This window comes from Passer montanus, unplaced genomic scaffold (genome assembly GCF_014805655.1).
Source record: "Passer montanus isolate IOZ18808 unplaced genomic scaffold, ASM1480565v1 scaffold11, whole genome shotgun sequence".
In the NCBI taxonomy this organism is placed as follows: Eukaryota; Metazoa; Chordata; class Aves; order Passeriformes; family Passeridae; genus Passer; species Passer montanus.
The window spans coordinates 20,953,232-20,971,127 of NW_024357613.1; the positions used below are offsets into that span (position 1 = coordinate 20,953,232).

Here is a 17,896-nt window from a genome sequence, read left to right on the forward strand (position 1 = left end):
CCTTACTCTGGCTACTGGAAATGCTCAGGAGGCATGTGAAGGACAACCACTGGTCAGTTAGATTCCCTCCCAGGTGGACACCAGCGTGCATCACCTTCCTTGGCCACAGATTGTAGCCATCCAGCTGGAGGCTGATAGGGCTATTTCAACCCCTTCTAGACAAGAAAAGTTCTGCTTCTTGGAGAATATGTATGGCATGACAGTGTAAGAGATTGTGGTTCAGGTCCATGGAATACACAGGAGAGCAGGATGAGAGGAAAACTGTGAAGAACAGAATGATGAAAAAAAAAAAGAATGAAAGCAATGTGAGCTCAGCTCAGCAAGGCAGGAAGGAGCAGTGAGCAGATAGCTCTTGGAGCTGTGATGATTACAGAATGCATCATGCCAATACAAGGCAGCAATACTGCTCGAGACACAGGCACTTCATTACAGTGGCTTAACAAGGTCAGTTTGGAATGAAGATGAGCACATAGCAGAACCTAGAGTAAGAGGTTTCATTAACTGGGAGTGATTCCCATGAATGTTACTGCTTATGAGGATAAAAGGCTCAAACGTTCGCCCTGCCACCAAGATGGTGCCAGTGATCAATAACAACTTCTGGAAAAAATGGTGGAAGGAGAGTGGAGGAAGTGCTACTCAATGCCACAGTGATAGAAACTGGCACTCTGGGCTTGAGCTAGAGGACAGAAGGGTGAGGTAAAACCAACAGAAGGCACAGATGCAAACATACACCCAGAGGCGCTGTCTCAGGGCTCTGAAACAAATAAAGGAACCAAGACTGTAGATGTTCAGTAACCAGGAAACCACAGTGTAGGGCTCCTGGGATGCTTAAGCTGCAAGAAACTGCTGAACCACTGAGCTCATCAAAGCCTCTATCTGCAGCTTAGCATAGAGGCTCCTGCTCAGTAACACAGGATGAGACAAAAGACAAGCAACACATGGCTTAAAGGAATCTAGATCTTCAGTAGTTCAGGACTAATCAGTGACTTTTGAGCACACAGAGAGACTTCAGAGACACTTGCATCTGTTTACCACTGAGACTGTGGCAATAGCAGCAAAAAAGTGAACACCACTGAGTACAAGATTGCATCCAGTACTACAGAAGTCACTTAAAAATATGTTCTGGAAGTTCCTTTGGCAAACAAGTGGGAAGTCCTTTTTAATTTTCAGTGGAGCATAGGAAAAACCTCAGGTACTCTTTTAACAGGTTAAGAAAGGCCTTTCCTTACACACACACATACCAGAGCACAAAGTTAGACTGAAGTCACTGTGGGGAAGAGACCTTGAAACAGAAATATTAAAAATACCATCCAGAATGCTGTCCCAGCTCATAGTGTGTCAGCCTGAAACACTCTGTATTCATCCCTCCTAGGAAATACATCTGTATCAGGCATATTTGGTAGTGTAGGCAGTAAATGCAGAGATCTTTGCCCAACACAGCTGTGTTAATTGAATACTACCACATTTTTTATTCCAGTGATGATTCTGGATGCCTGAATAGGACATCTCCAAAGAGAGTGCAATTTTCCTAGAATGCATTTCCAAGTGTACCAGTTTTGACAAATTATGATGTACATGAGTTTCCTATGGTAACATAGAAGCATGGAGAGTTGATACTACTTGAGCATGATCTTAGAATAGGGGTATACAGACACATTTGCATGTCCAGATAAAGACTGAACATGAAAGGGCATTGTCACAATTTGGAAGCACTTAGAATTTGACTGTGAGACTGTAACCAATTTCTTGAAGAGACTTACATACATATTCATATTAGTAGCAAGCTGAAAAAATTTTGTGATGCACTCAGAATTAATCATAAGAAGTCATATAAGAAGATACTACTACAGATAATCCAGATCTCACAGTAGCAGTTGGATGTAATTTTAGGAGACTTTTCATTATTTCCCAGTTTTAGGAACTGACAGCTCAAGACACAAGGCTGACCAGCCTTCTGGGAATTCTAACATTCAATATGGCAGCAGATGAGACTTGTACACATGAGAAAAATGTGAAAATAAAGTTACGAAGAAAAATTCACCCCTGCTTTGGAGTTCTGGCTTCTAATATGAAATAGAGACAATCCACTTTGAGGCAGAGCAACTCTGACCTTCAGTCACTTGGTGAAAACCCCAAACTAGGACTTGCAGGTAGAAGTGCTGTTTTATTTCCAGAACAGGTTCTTCCTTAGGGCAATATCTGCTACAAATTCCCTTCCCTTGAGAAGAAGGGAATTAGCATTTGGGCTATAAAAAAAAAAATCACTGTTTAAGTGAAACAGGGAATATTACAGGGGCAAGAAGGTGCATAAGAACAGACCTGAATGTTGTTAATAATTTTGTTCAATGCCCAGGGTCTTGACATATTGCAGTTTAAAGGCCTAGCGAAGCTACAATGGCCTACTTCAAAAAAAAGATTCAACCTTACTGACACAGGTTGCCTTACAGTTCCTTGCATCCAACAGGTTGGGCAAAGACTTCCATGCAGAACAAAAGAACTGTGAGTGCCTGTCTCAGGAGTCTCTCTGTTTTTGTTATGACACCACTGATGGAGATGAATAGCCCATATTAAATGAGCTGCTAATGTAAAAAGCCAGAAGTAAAGTTGTCTGTCCTGTGCACAGATCGTCTTTTCAAGTAGGGACCAGCTATACAGTCTAGTGCTGGAAAAACTAAGGACGTCATGTCCTTCATGCTTAACCAAAGTCAACTTCCTCAGAAAGGTCTCTGGCACAGGTTAAATGAGGCAGGTCTGAGCTACGATCAAATTGAAATAGTAAAAAACCACCCTGCTTCATGGTCCTATACAGACTGCTGAGAAGAGAAAATCAGTTGCAAGAATGCCATTTGTTTAAACTGGTGATACAACTCCTATGATGACATCGGCCCACACAGGCTCCAGCTGTGCAATCTGGCCCTCAGAGACAGGGCAGATGTAGATCCTCAGTTGAAAATATTTATTGAAAAGCATCAAAGACAAGCCCATCATTTCCCTTCACTTTAAGAGGAAGTTTCTTGGACAGTGAACACACAGCACTTTACATGACAGTCCTAAGATGTTTTCAGCCAGTTGTCCCTAATAGTACCTATGATACCTATTATAAACTTCATGGAGAAATAATGACTGCACCCTAGGATCAACTTTCAGATCCTAAAATTTATCTCAACACTCTGTTGTTCTTGCCAATAACTAAAATGGCAAGTCATCTGTGAAAAGAGAAGGTCTAACCAGAGGAGTAAGAAAGGCCTCAGAGAGAGGTGAAACTGGAAGTGTAACTTTTTGTTCAGAAGTAGAAGTTACTCCAGTTTGAAGAGAGTCTTCAAATTTATGCCAGAACAGAATATTCAGTGATAACCTCTTTACACTGTAGACAGCAGATTCAGTAACACAGATTTGTTTTCTTGCAATACAACTAAATAAGATTCCAAAACAGATCACTGTCAAATGTGCAAAGCCACCAAAACCCTCCCCTGCAGGCCAGGAAGTCTTGGAGAACCTCCAGTTTCTCCAGGTCTTGATTACACGTCAGATGCAACAGCAACCCTGGTCAGAGGTTTTCCTCCTTCCTAGACAGCAAAGTATGAGTACTTGTGTCCTTACACAAGTCTGCATGTCCAGGGAGGAGAGGGGAGGGGATTGAAGGCTGCCTAAGAGGTAACTCAGAAACTTTTCCTCATGCTCCTTTCCCACCCTAGGACTGAGGGCCTGATAAAAGACATAGACAAGCAGATTATGCACACTGCTGAAACAAAGCAAGATCAGTGCATACAAACTATGTATGTATGCACTGAAAAATCAAGCACTTAAAGCCACATTACTAAGCAGCAGAAATCATAAGTGAAGGAAATTACATTAATTTTCTGGGAAAAAAAGAAACAAGGAAGGTCCTCGAACATCAAATACAGGGAAGTAAACCAGATCATAACAACTGCAACTAGCAAGCTAAAAGGGAGTGCTCTGCTATTACCAGAGTTGAAAGAAGGAAGGGCTTTTCTCTTGTTCTTGGCATGGGCATCTGGAGCAGGGAAGGTGAGGCATGAAGTATGCACTCTACAGCCACTAATACCACTGAAACATCTCCAGCCTGCCTAAATTGCAACCTGATCATCTCTTGAATAGGGAGGTATAATTTTTGGCAATTTTCACAAGCCTTCAGTAAATTAAGCCATTCAATTACCAGCAATGTAATCCAAGGATTAGAAATACTCAAAACTTAAACACACATGAAAGCAAACTTCACCATAGGTCCACTCCTAGGAATGCTGAATCTTTAAGGAAACTGGACTGGTAACTATCACGAAAGCTTGCATTCAAATTTAACAAATGTATTTAATTGATAACAACCTGATGCCTATTATTTCCAAAAGTAAGATATAAAAGGTAAATTAAACAGACAAACCTCAACAAATTTGAGAACATAACTTTAATTTGTAAACTTTTCTGCTGTCCTCTTCTGCTTCCCTGTCACCTTCCCCTATTAGGGTCTATTGCTGTCCTTACAAACTTCTCCAGCTCCCATTTCCTACTATCCTTTCGCTGTTTTCCTTCTTCATGCTTGGAAGTACAGTTTTAAGTGATACTCTCTCTCCTTTTACACTGCCTGTAAGGCCAGAAACACTGATAGTACAAGAAGAGAGAACTCCCTTCTAATACTTCCTGTCACAAAGGCCTCTAGAAGAACAATGCAATAAAAAGCATATCTGTTCCTATAGCTGTCACATTATTAAACCCAAAACATCCCTGTTGTGAAAAGGAGCCTTCGGGGAAAGCAGAGTATGTCTGGTGCAGACAAAACTGTTCATTAAACTGACAAATCCATCAAGCCTTTATTCAACATACTGAAGTTGAGAGTATTTCTGCCTTCGTAACTTGGTCAAAACTTTTTTATTTTCCACGGGAACACTGATTCACACTTTTTGAACACCAAAGTGATCCTGTTTCCTCCTACCTCAGTTGTCTAGTTTTTGCACAAAAGCAGAGCATTTCAGAAGGCTGGGCTTTTTAGTCTGAGGCAAACATAAGCTCACTTTCCAAAAATGAGAAAGAAAAAAAAAGGCTAAAAGCAGCTCATCAGGGAACACTTCTCTTTGTGTGATTTAGATATAATGATGGTACAAGGAAATGCAGGCATGAAAGCATCAGAATCATTAATATGTTGTTCTTCAGTGCACCCCTCTAAAAATTAAAAATATTTTATACTGTTTTCTTACAGGTGACTTTCTATGTATATCATTAGTAAATGGATTTACACAGTTACGCTACAACCTTGGAGACAGAACAATCATCCTACAGACCCTTCAGAAGGTCCACACAAATGGAAATACATGGCACTTACTCAGTGCAGGAAGAGTTGGTAATGAAGGCTACCTGGACCTGGATGGGATCAACGTTACTCAGAAAGCCAGTCCTGGAATGAATGCACTAGACACACATTCAGATTTTTTTGTTGGAGGGGTATCCTCCTTAAACCTTGTTAATCCAATGGCAATAGAAAATGAGCCCACAGGTTTCACTGGTTGTATTCGAGAAATTGTTATAAACAACAGGGAACTGAATCTTACTGTGACTGACCCCAAGGGTGGAGCCAACATTGGTGACTGTGATGGAACAGATTGTGGTTACACTGTGTGCAAAAATAATGGAACATGTCAAGTTGGAAACTCAGGCTTTTCTTGTTCTTGCCCAAGAGACTGGACAGGGACCAAGTGTGAACAATCTATTCACTGTTCACAAAACATGTGTGGGGCTCACGGGCTTTGTATTCCTCAACCTTCTTCATTTTCATATTCCTGTGCATGTGCACTAGGCTGGACAGGTAAGTACTGTGATAACAAAATCAAATTTTACATAGCAAAGTTTGTTGGTAACTCCCACATTAAATACACAGATCCTTTTTATGGAAAAAGAGACCTCCAGTACAGCCGCCTTTCCTTAAATTTTACTACTAATCAAACTGAAGGCTTAATAGCTTGGATGGGAAAAAGTGAAGATGAAGATAATGACTTCCTTGCCATTGGTCTTGCCAATGGAACTTTAAAAGTTGTGATTAATCTTGGAGAAAGAATCTCTGTTCCTCTAATTCATAGGAAGTATTTAACCTGTTCTGATGGAAGATGGCATTTCACAACTGTAGTTCAAAACCAAACTTGTATTAAGGTTTATCTTGATGAGGAACTAATCCTTTTCGAAGATATTGACCCACAAAGGAAATACACTGCTTTAAACTATGGTGGCATTTGCTACTTTGGTGGGTTTGAAATTGGCAGGAAAGTCAATATAGTCACTACAGGGCTTTTTACGGAGGAATTCATTGGTAAGATTAAAGATGTTGTGCTCTTCCAAGATTCTAAAAAGATTCAGCTAATGAAAGCAGAAGGATACAACATTCATGATGGAAATTCTGGAAATTAATTGAAAAAACTGTCCGAGACTCTTTTAAAAAGGATAAAATTCCTATTCCTCCTGTTAATTGTGTTAGCTGGCAGGGTATGACTCAGCAACCAACATAGGAAAGCACTTAAAAACTAGTAAGGGACAAGTTTATGTGGAGTATTAATAACATATACATATAAAATATGATCAATTGTTTTCCTCCTAGAATTATTTATATATACTTTTTAGCATTTACTTTAAAATAATGGGAAAGTCTGAAGGGTTTTTTTCTTTATTGTGCTGGAAATAGTACTGTAAAAAAAGGGTAGGGACTAGCTTATAAAGCCAACCATCATTCAAGTGTTGTTTGTTGCTTTATGAGAACAGAAAACTGTTACCTGTTTCTTTAACTCTTGAATATTATTAAAATGTTTCTTTTCTAATGTTAAGGTCCAGTCTAAAAACTGAAATTGGTGGGGGAAGAAACAGTGTGCTTGAGGCAAAACCCACATTTATTGTAATGAGAATTTTTAAAAATGCAACAGCTATAATTACTTGTTAAGCCCACAAAGACTCTAATCAGGCAATGAAGTTGTTCTCCCTCCCTTATCTGTCTCCATCCTGTATGTATATATGTAAGAGGGTAGAACTCAAGCTTCTCTTAAGTCTGCTAAAATATTACTCTTAAAGAATAATTTTAAGAACAAAAATCATACATCATTTTAGAGAGGAAACAGGCTTCCTTGTTTTCTCCAGCAGAGGTCTCCCCTATTTGACCACATGAAAACTTTTGGCTTTAATGATTTATAACTGGAATGTGGCAGTCTGCCTACAAGTAACTCTTATTCTTAAGACCTTAAAAAGTCCAAGAACTGTTCTACTTTATGTACACCTTTCTGACTTATATTGCCCTAAATGGCATTTCAAAATTTTATGAGTACAGAGGTTTTGGTCATAGTAAACCAAATTTCTACAAATATATTTTTCACTAATTGATAATCTCAAAAATCATTAGAGCTGTTCATACACAAATACAAAAAAATCAATTCCTTCTCATAAAGCTGTGTTATATTCTACTTTAGGAAGCAATAAAAAAATTAAAATTCTATCTCAATGTGCTTATACCAATAATGTACGATGGCATCTACATTTATCATTTGACTGCTGGCTTACTAAATAAGTAAAATTATTAAATAAAAATAATAGTGACTGATTAGTATCTTTTCCTCTTTCACTTTACTACTGTTTAAAAGCACATAGCAAATTACCTCCTTGCATGGAAACTGAATGCAAGCCTTCAGCATGCACCTGTCAGAAACAATAACTATTTTGGGGTGGAGGGGGAAGTGAGGATGGGGTCTGTGTTATGGAGCAAAGGCCATAAGCACCTAAAACTAGGTGACACACACTTGCTTCCACATCACCACTTAACCTGTAGCAATGAAAGCACTGTCAAGTCAGTTACAGGTGACTTAAAGGTAAGTAATGTGCATGGGAGCTACCCTAAGACGTTTTATTAAGCATCTGCAAACATCTTTGTGAGGTTCATTCTATCTTCAGCTGCTCTGAGCCCCCATTTGATCAGCCTGATGCAACAGAGCTTCTGCAATTCTTCCCAAAATGCAGCTCATGAAGCCCACCTGGCATTTGAGCTGTCCCCAGATTCTTCTCTTCCAGTTTCTCTAAGTAGAGCCTTTTATAGCCATGTGGTGCTGGAGAAGGGAGCATATTTGTTTATCCTGTTCTCTCTGGGGCTTCTGGGGTACTGGCAGTTCCTCAGCAGTTCACACTGTCTTGTGTGATCTGAGCAGTGGTTCGGTGTAAAACAAGGAACAAGTAATCAGAGCACTTCCAGCTAACACAAATGTTGGAAGGAGAGTGACTGAAGGCAATGCAGAAATAAAATCCTTTATTCCTGTAGCAGCAGGATTTATTCCCATTACACTAACTCACATCCTAGGAACAAATCCTGAAGACGAGACTTTTGCTGTTTGTTAAACACTTAACAAAACTCTCCCTCAAGAGCTGTTTTACTGTGGCTCTCTTCAGGTTTTACATACACAAGGCAGGTGGCAAAGCACTCAGCAAACTTGAAAAATGTTTACATACTCTTTTAAACAAGTTATTTCTGGTAGTTCTGGCGGAAAGCATTCAAATCCTTTCCATACAGGCAGTTGCAATTTTCACTGCTTCCAGTTTATTTTCAGAGCAGATATGGATGCACATGTGAGAGGAAGATCGCCAGTGACCATGGAGTAGACTACTTTTGAATGGATCAAAAGAAAATCTTCATATGCAGAGCTGTCAATTTAAAACTTACTCCAAACATGAGAACAATGCTTTGGTGCATTTCTGTACCTACAGAACTTGGTGCAAATATTTAAACAACAAAACACATGTATATTACTACCAGATATATTCAACAGCACTCCTGCTTTACAGACTATGGAATTTATTTGGAAAAGACTAATTTTATTTTAAAGATGTTTGAATGTCACTTTAAGTACTGAGAATTTTTTAATTAGTCTTCTCAACGATGAGTTGAAGAAACTTATCACTTAATAAAAGTCTACCACCTCCTATATTCAGTGCAAGATTTTTAATTTTAGCCAATTTGACCACGAATTTACTTGCAAGGTATCCAAGTAAAAATTTACCTTAAAATATATTCATAATGAAAACTAACAATTACGATGTTGTTAAACTGGGAACACTTTTCTTGATAGAAGAGGCTTTTCTACAGCAAAGTGCAAAATGCTCTGTCAGCAGCATAGTAAGGTTGTGTACTCAAAGTGGAAAAACAAAACACTGAAAACCAGAACAATAAACCTCAGTTTTTCTTTATACTGTGGAATATTTTTGTTGTTTCTGACAGACTCAATAATATGCCCAGTGTATTTTAAAAAGTATTAGAGTAGGTGATTTTGTTTTCACATTTGCATGTTGTTTGGCATTGGTGGATGGTAGCCCACAAAATACCAAGTTACCAGAAGTCCCAAGTGTACAAACACTTTTGCCCTTCTCCCCCATCTTTGTTCTCCAAAACTCAAAACAAACCGAGCTATAAAGTGTACAACAAATGTGGAATTCTGCGATTCAGCCTTATATATTCATTTAGCCTACAGTTTCACAGCTATGAAATCAAACACACACAGTATGTGAGAAAGTTTTATCATTTTAGAATCAAAATATCCCTTAAAATATTTACATTTTACAGTAAAAAGGATAGCAAAACACAAAGTAATGTACAAGCTTAGGTATTCAAGTTTTTGAAGCATGGATAATGGTGGGAGAAATGAATTTACTACTACAAATAATTTTCAAGAATTTAGGTTAGAAATGCTTTCTTATTAAAACAAGTGCAGTTTAAAGAAGTAACATTCGAGCAGCTCAGCCTTCCAATTTCTGGTCACAAACTGCTTCATATGCTTAGGAAAACCTTGAAATATAATATAACGAAATATACTTGAGTTTTTATTGTACTACTGAATAATTTAAAAAAAACCCCAAACTCTTCACACCACCAAGCATATTACATTTTGTTTAACATGTGGATTCTGAGGCTTTGCTGCAGTCTTTAAAAACAGTGCAATTTAAAAACAAGGGTATTGTATGAAAACAACCTTGAAAATTATCAGGGCATCTTAAAACAGAAGAGAGCACAAATTACCAAAGGCAGTAACTATATTGCAGACTTGACTAAAGCCAACTTCCTCAGCTAAGAATATTCCTAAGCCTTTATTGCATATTAATAAAAAGAAACCTTTAAAATTTTGAATATACAGCAATGTAAAATTTTTAAAATATTAAACTCCTACTTCTAGCGACAGTTGGTATAATGAAAAGAAGGATGAGTATTGGTACATTGAGTGGTACCAAAACACAGACTTGTTTCTGCAAAACACCAACACAGAATAAAAAACGATGGCACAATCCTAGCAGGCTCTCTTCTTTTTTTTTGTCATACAAACTTTTACAACATTACTCTAACAGTTTATTTAAATAGGATTTTAAAAGACTGCCTGCATCTTTTTACCTTTTGCTTTTAGTTCTGTCACTGTGGTCCCTATGTCTCTCTCTGTTCTTTTCACTTTCTCGTTCTCTATGCTTGTCTTTGCTTTTCTCCCTCTCCTTATCTTTTTCATGAGCCTGTTCATCACTTTTAGGCTTCTCTGTCTTTTTTTCTGGATTTCTAGTCTCTCTGGGGCTTTTTCCATCAGCAGCTCTATCACTGTGTGGGGATCGCACTCTTTCTTTGTCTCTCTGTCCTTCCTCTCTACTCTTCCGCTCTCTCTCTTTTTCCTGGTTTCTGTCTCTGCGCCTGTTTCTTTCAGAATCTTGCTCCCAGTATTTTTCGTTGCTCCACTCTTTTTCATGTCTGTCTTTTTTTTGGTGATGGGTTTCACTGTAAAGTCTTTGTCGATCATTTTTTCCTCTAGTGAATCCTCTCTCCAAATGCTGTTCGTCTCTACCCCAAGGATCGCTGTGGCGCCTTTCTGGTCTCCTACTGTCTTTATTCTGAAAAAAATTTTCTGGTCCCAAAAACCTTGATTGTTTGTGAGCCACTGGTAGCCCTTGTGCAATGGGTCCGGCATACTGTGGTGGCTGACCTGATAAATGAGCTACTGGTGGCCATGGCATCATCGGATTTTGAGGAAAACCAAAGCCAGGAGGAGGAAGAAGTGGAGGTGGTAAATGAGGAGGAAATCCAAACATAGGGTTGTTTTGTGGAGGGAAGTTATGAGGTGCAGGAGCCTGAAACTGAAATCCAGGTGGATTAGATTTAGAATGCTGAAAATTCTGCTGTGGAGGTCCAACAGATGGGAAGCTGCCACTTGCAATAGGGCTTGGGACTTTGGAAATAAATTCAGAACGAGAAGAGTTTTCAGTTTCAAAATGAGATGAAGTTACGGCTGGTCCCCTTCTAAATGAGTTCACTGTTTCAATGTTTTGCATCAATCCATCTTCCTGCGAGTGTTTGGTATCTTCTGCTTGTGATGCAACTGCGTTATCAGCCTTAGCCCCAGCTGAACTGAACTGTGTCTCAGTGGTTTGTGCCTCACTTTGATACAGGTTTAAGGCCCCTTCTCCAGAAAGTTGTTTATTCTCTGGTTCTCCTTGATCATTTCCTGAAGCATTTTGTCGGTCTTCATTTCTGCTAATATCTCCATCCTTGTTTTCTGAAATATTAGTCTGCTGGCTTCGTCCAGCTGCCTGTCGTGGGTCTCTTTTAAGATTAATAAATGGTGGTGATTTAGAGGTATTAGGAGTAGTACCCTCAGCAGAGCCTACATTAACATTGTTCTCACTGGGCTTTTTTCCTGAATTTGATGAGGAAGAAAAGCTGGAATTTGTGCTCCTTCTAACTTCCTGTGCAACACTATCCTTGTCCGGTATCTGTCGCTTTGGGTCATTTTCTTTACTTTCTTCAGTTTCCTTATTCTGTGCCTGAGCAGACAAATTTGCTAAAAATGCTTCTGTGGAAACATCTGGAGGTTTTCCCTTAAGACTCAGCCCTATCAAAGAACCAGCACTTCTTGCAGAACTTGAGGTCCCTACAGCTGCTGCATCTGCAGTTGCACCAGCACTAGTGGATTCTTGAGGATCATCCAAACCAGTCTTTGCTTCACCAACTTCAGCAGTTACCTCAGCAACATCCATGGTTTCTTCTTTCAAGGTTGCCTGTTCATTTAATAATGGTATGTCTTCACTAGGACCTGCTTCTGACTTGCTGTGCTCATATGCCTGCCCTGTCGTACCCAACAAGCTTTGAAGAATATCATCCACTGGCAATGGTTTATTTGCTAGCTCCAGAGTAGAAGGCTGATTTTCCCATCCAACCAGGACTCCAGGAAGAAATCTGAGAGGCTTTGGTGGTTCATGTTTGGTACTTTCCACCAATGGTTCAATAACTGCTGGAGCATCATCTGCATTAGACTGCTGTGGTTTATTTCTCTGCTTGTGTAGCACAGTTGTGAAGGAATTAAAAAAATTATTTTCCTCTTCTTCTTCTAGTGCCAAATCATGATGTGAGACTTCAGGTTTGTTTGGCTTGCTTTTCTTCTCTGGTGGCAAGCTACTCAAGGTACTTTCAGCAGCTTCATCTGCAAAACTACTGGTAACACTTGAAACAGCAGTAATCTGCCTCTTCATCTTCTGGCGAATTATCAATCCCAGTAATAAATTTGGTCGATGTATTTCAATCCCTGTACAAAAGTGCAACAGCAATTTATCATCTCTTTGTACTTTGGTTAAGGCAATAATTTTAACAAAAATAACCCTCACATACTTAAATATACTATGAAAAGTATTAATCTTATGGCATTTGAAATTGTTCTGCTTGTCATGTTAAACATTAACAACACTTAAAAAAAAAAAAAAGTATTTCCAGTATTAAACGTATGACTTCAAACACTGCAACTTAAGATTGTTTCAAGTAGACTATAACTTCCAAACAGAGAATATGAGATAGATAGGACATCTAATCTCACCAGAAACAGCACAGAAGTTAAACATCAAGTTAGTCCAACCCATCTACAACATGGTAACAGTGGTAGCAAAGCATAATAGGGGGAAAAAAAAGTAAACAGAGCACTTGCAAACAATAAGTCTCCTCATCAATTAGTGTTAGACATACTTCTTCAAAGATTTACCAAGAGCAAATTTCAGAAATGTTTCCCTCATTCCAGGAAAGGTGCTGTGTTTCAAGGCATACTATTACCCACCTCTTCACCATCTATTTTGTTCTATTTAATGGTAGAAAAATGAGTTGTAGCTCATTCTCTCTTCATTTTGGCCCTGCCTATCTCAAAAAGAAAGATCATCCACAAATCTTTATAACCAAGCTAAACTGATGTAAAGTAACTCAGGTGTACACAGATCAATTGAGCGCCATTTCAGGACTTGCCCATCTATGTTTTAAACTTTCAATGTATTTTTTTTTGCAAAGAACTTTGGAATACTTGAGAAAAAAGATAAAAACAATCCAAATAATGAAAAACACTACTTTAAATTGAGAATATCAATTTGGAACTTATGCCTTCAACCATAGTCTACTTGTGTGACTCAGTTTACTGACACTGAAACCTACAAAGCCTCCCGTGTTAGAATAAAGAAAGAAGATAGCAGACATAAAAAAAAGGTTGTAAACACTAGTTTTTTCATCTTTGTGTATCACAATGATCTAGCAAGAGGAAATTAGAGTCTTTTCAAGGAAACTAATATAATAATACTATGGAAAACTCATTACATATTTGAATAAATCAGCATTTTTTAATTTTATTTCCTCCTATATTTCTGTTGCCAACTTCTTTAAGTAGCGTTATGATAATAAAATTCCAAATTCCAAGCTGTACTTACCAGGCCCATCAAAAGGCACAAGGTGATGAGGGACTTTATCTGAGGAACCTAAAGGGATGAGGTACAAATCTTTCACTTGCTTCATATTATTGGCCGCTACACCGTAACGTTTTCTACTGCTGAAATAGGCAAACAACAGTGCATAGGAGATCTGATCTTCTTCAGTTACTGGGGTAAAGCGAACCACGCAGATCTCCTGTTTATAAAATGAGAGGGAAAAAGATGGTCAAGAATAATTTTCTGTGAAACATTATTTTTTTTACTGACTGCTCTTTATTTAAAAGAGCAGTGCTGAGGAGTAAAACCCACGCCAAAATGGCAGAGAATAGAAGAGACAGAAGGAGCAGAAACATGGCCAAAAATAATTCAGAACTAGATAAAACAAGTAGAAAGCATTTAGTATGAAAAAATTAATTGAAGTACATGACAAAAGAGCCAATATTTTTAACAGCCAGCTAAATAACAAGTTTCTGGGAAGCTTGCCAGCTTCCAATGAATTATTCCATTCTCTACCCTTAACATTACTAGAAAGCTGTGTTTTGTAGTCTGTTGTGTCCAAGACATCCATTAATAATAGTGGAAGACCAGTATTCAGATCCCAGAATTATGCCCAAAGCCCAGCTCAGGAGCTGATGTTCTTTGAACAGCCTGGAAGATTAGACAAAACAGTCTCTGCAAAACTGAGATGGCAACTAAGCAGGCTGAAATAAAAGACTGAACTTTGTCAATGTCAGCAAAGACAAAATGCAAAATCTTGCACTTTGAGCTGGAGTAACCCCATGCACCAGGACTGGCTGGGGGATTGACTGGTTGGAAAACAGCTTGGCATAAAATGATGTGGGGATCCTGGTGAACAAGCCCAGTATGAACTGGTGATGCATCCATGCCAAGAAGGCCTACTGCAATCTGGGTGTCAGAACAGCTATTTCTTTCTATCCAGCACTTGTGAGACACCACCTGGAAAGGACTTTCAAGTTTTGGGCTCCCCAGCACAAGGACAACTGGCACACAGTGGGACAAGTCCGTCAAAGAGCCACTGAGATGGTTTTGCACAATGTAACACTACCCTATGAAAGGGTAACACTTGAGAGGTAAAGTGGTATCCAAACATTCCTGATGAGTTACTGTGTCAAACAAAGACAGGTATTCTCAAACAGCAGGTGACAGTTTAAGGTTAGGTAGGAAGAATATAAATGCCAGCAGCTGCTACCCATGCCATTCAACATAACCACGAGATATTCCTAAAGTTCACATATTTTGCAAATGTTTCAGAGAGAAAAAACCCAAGTATCTTTAGGATGACTAAGATGAATATTGAACAGCAACTCTTTACTACGTAAAATTCTTACCTTGGTCCCTGAAGCTTTTATTTTTTCTACATAATCCCAGACAGTGTGGGGAGATATCCTCCCACCCACTTGAATACTATCAGGTAAATCCTATGAGAAAGGACAAGAGAAATGTGAATCCAAATAAATCTTGTGGTATGTCCTTCATCCAGTATCTGTTTCATAAAAATTCAAAACATACTTAGTTCTTTTATTTCTTAAACTGTAATTTAAAAATATCAGTAGAAGTTACAACAGAAAAAAAAATTAAATTTTGGACATTTTAGATTTTCAATACAAAGTTAATGATACATAATAAATTAGTTATCATTCAATACTGTTCATCTATACCTTGCCAAAATTATCCTTTCTGGTAACATTAACTGCAAACACAACTGTACTGTGCTCTGGGAACACTCAAGCTATTCATCACACCACACCACAATGAGAGCTCCACACCGATGTTTATAATAAACTTTCAAAATTGTCATCATGAGGCAAAAATGTAACCATGTGCAAGTATACAAAGATATAAATTCTTGGATACTACTGAGTTCACTGTTCCTAAGCAAAATAAACAGACTTTCAGAAAAATAATTTTTTTTAAATAAAGTCAAAGGGTTTTGAAAAGCATATCATATTCATATAACTATCCTTTAGTATTAAGGATTACTGCATGGCCTGCACTTCCCTGAAGATCTACAGCAAAGTAAAGACAATCTTATTAACAGAAGACCTAAGTTATTTTAGTTAGAAAGCTGATGCATCCTCTGTAGCTGTCAAGAAGCAAAATTGTGCCTTCTAAGCTCTCTGATCTTTATTTTGTGACATGAAGACAACTACCATAAGCAGTTACATGCTTTTCCACTCTCTCAGACACAGAAGAGAATGTTACATAAACCTTTTCTTTCAGGGACAATTGAGTCACACAATGCAAGGTTAGGACCAGAATTGCCAACACATGGGCAAAAAATCCCCCTCCGTTACACAGATTACTGTTATAGATGGGAATATGAACCAGAGGTTCATGTAATGAATAATGCTTGACTTACAAATATAGACTTAATCTATGTCCTCCCACAAATACTTCATTCACTACAATGATCATGCCTCACTGTCTTCCATCATTATACTAATATCAGCCTACAAGGTAAATAAGTTGGTAAAATTAATAAATTAATTCTTTTCAATAAATATAAATACCTCTGTTAAATACTCAAAGGAGCCAGAAACTGGATAAGCCTTAATAACAAATTTTGCTACTGAAGGCATATTGATAAAGCCCTTCCAGATGAAATTCAGGCGTGCCAAAAACAAACTTTCACATTCCACAGTACCAGGAGTTTCTGACCTAAAAAAAGGACAAACAAAAAGGCCACTCAGTTTACAGCATGATATATCAGTGTAAATCCTAATTTTTCTTTATCATAGAAATGTAGTATTATCAAGAATTTTCTTTTTCAGTTAAGCATAGTGAAGCGTCAACAAAAAAAGACAGGCAGACAACCACATTTCTTATCTTCCAGCAGAGTAGCTCTATGGTACAGGAATAGTCAGACGAGCAGCACATTAGTTCCGTAGTCAGTATTTTTTAAAAACAGAGATGTTGCTTAGTCTGAGAACTATCAAATGCTATACTCAAGAGGACACAAATGCATACAGGTACTGCAGAGCCAGAGAGATGTTCCCCTGCCACAAGTAAAAGATGAAAACACACTGCCTGCTGGCCTACACTGCTTTCCTAATTCCTACATTTTGTGCCACCACTGTCTGTCCACCAGCTAAATGCCTGTGTCACCCTACTCTCTCCTTGAACCATGAGCTGGCTCCTCATGTCTTCTCATCTATGCATCACTTCCACAACCTCTGTGAGTCCCTCTTCCTAATTCCACATGTAAAAAACTGGTTTTCCTGCCTTTGAAAAAAAGCCTTAGTTTTGTCAACAAAGCAGCTGAAGAAATTAATGGGATGACTTAAATAATTTCACAGGAGAATGTTTCTCAACCTGAGAGTTTCCCTATGATAAAGACTACACATTTCAACATGCTGCTATCAAAATATTCTAGGCGTGCTATTAGCAGTTTTAAGCTGCCCAGTAGTACCAGATGTTGTAACACTGTGACCTATGTTTATTTCTGTCTACACTGGAAATTACCTTGAACTTGCTGTAAGCTATTAAAAAACCAAAGTTCATTATCCTTGGTAAAAGATCACACTGTCCTGATAAAGACAAAATTTCAGCATGAACTCTGGTCAATTCTAAACAATTGGGAGTGGACGTTTTTCTCGAAAAGCCTCTCTCACACCAGAAAGAAACAGCCTCATAAACAGCAATTTCATTTTTAGCGAGTAGCTGAGTGGAAGAAAATGAAGAGAGAGCTGACAGCAAATACAGCAAAAGATCAAACAAGCTGCTGTTATGCTGTTACCTGCCATTTCTAGAAAAGCACTACTTTGGAATTTGAAACTAGCCTGATTTATCAGTGTAAATGCTCTGTTTAGAGCAGTATCAAATTCCCTGAATTTATATATACGCACATACAAAGACACGCTTATTTAAATGCAGCACTATATATACTATGTGCCTTAACAGCAAAAGACAATATGAAATTTAGATACTGATTTTTTGTAATATGAACTGTTTTTAAACCTTGCTGCACCAGAAAATACTGGCTTTTCGGGAAAAGTAAACTATGTGGTAATTAGAAGTTTGCAATCACAACAATATATGTAGTGTTATGTATATAAATGAACAGTGTTTACTTCAGCAGAGAACTCCATTCTAAAAAGGTGTACAACTTCAAGTACCCAAATGGATTAATGGAACGTGATTAAAA

At 38.2% G+C, this 17,896-nt stretch overlaps 2 protein-coding genes across 9 annotated transcripts in view; one reads left to right on the forward strand and one right to left on the reverse strand.

The window, feature by feature from the left end:
* Positions 1 to 8,119, forward strand: part of EYS (eyes shut homolog) — a 708,088-nt gene extending 699,969 nt beyond the window's left edge. Inside the window, exon 47 of the mRNA XM_039729652.1 lies at positions 5,213 to 8,119. Coding sequence (XP_039585586.1) covers positions 5,213 to 6,411 — 1,199 coding nt within the window. The 3' untranslated portion in view covers positions 6,412 to 8,119. The remainder of the gene's footprint in view (positions 1 to 5,212) is intronic.
* A 148-nt stretch (positions 8,120 to 8,267) lies between these two features.
* The window catches only part of PHF3 (PHD finger protein 3), a 51,346-nt gene continuing 41,717 nt past the window's right edge, over positions 8,268 to 17,896 (reverse strand). For all 8 annotated transcript variants that reach the window (XM_039729712.1, XM_039729667.1, XM_039729706.1 and 5 more), the window contains 4 exons: positions 16,263 to 16,410; positions 15,081 to 15,170; positions 13,732 to 13,927; positions 8,268 to 12,578 (listed from right to left, as the gene is read on the reverse strand). In XM_039729712.1, the coding sequence (XP_039585646.1) occupies positions 10,405 to 12,578; positions 13,732 to 13,927; positions 15,081 to 15,170; positions 16,263 to 16,410 (2,608 nt within the window). In that variant the 3' untranslated portion in view covers positions 8,268 to 10,404. The remainder of the gene's footprint in view (positions 12,579 to 13,731; positions 13,928 to 15,080; positions 15,171 to 16,262; positions 16,411 to 17,896) is intronic.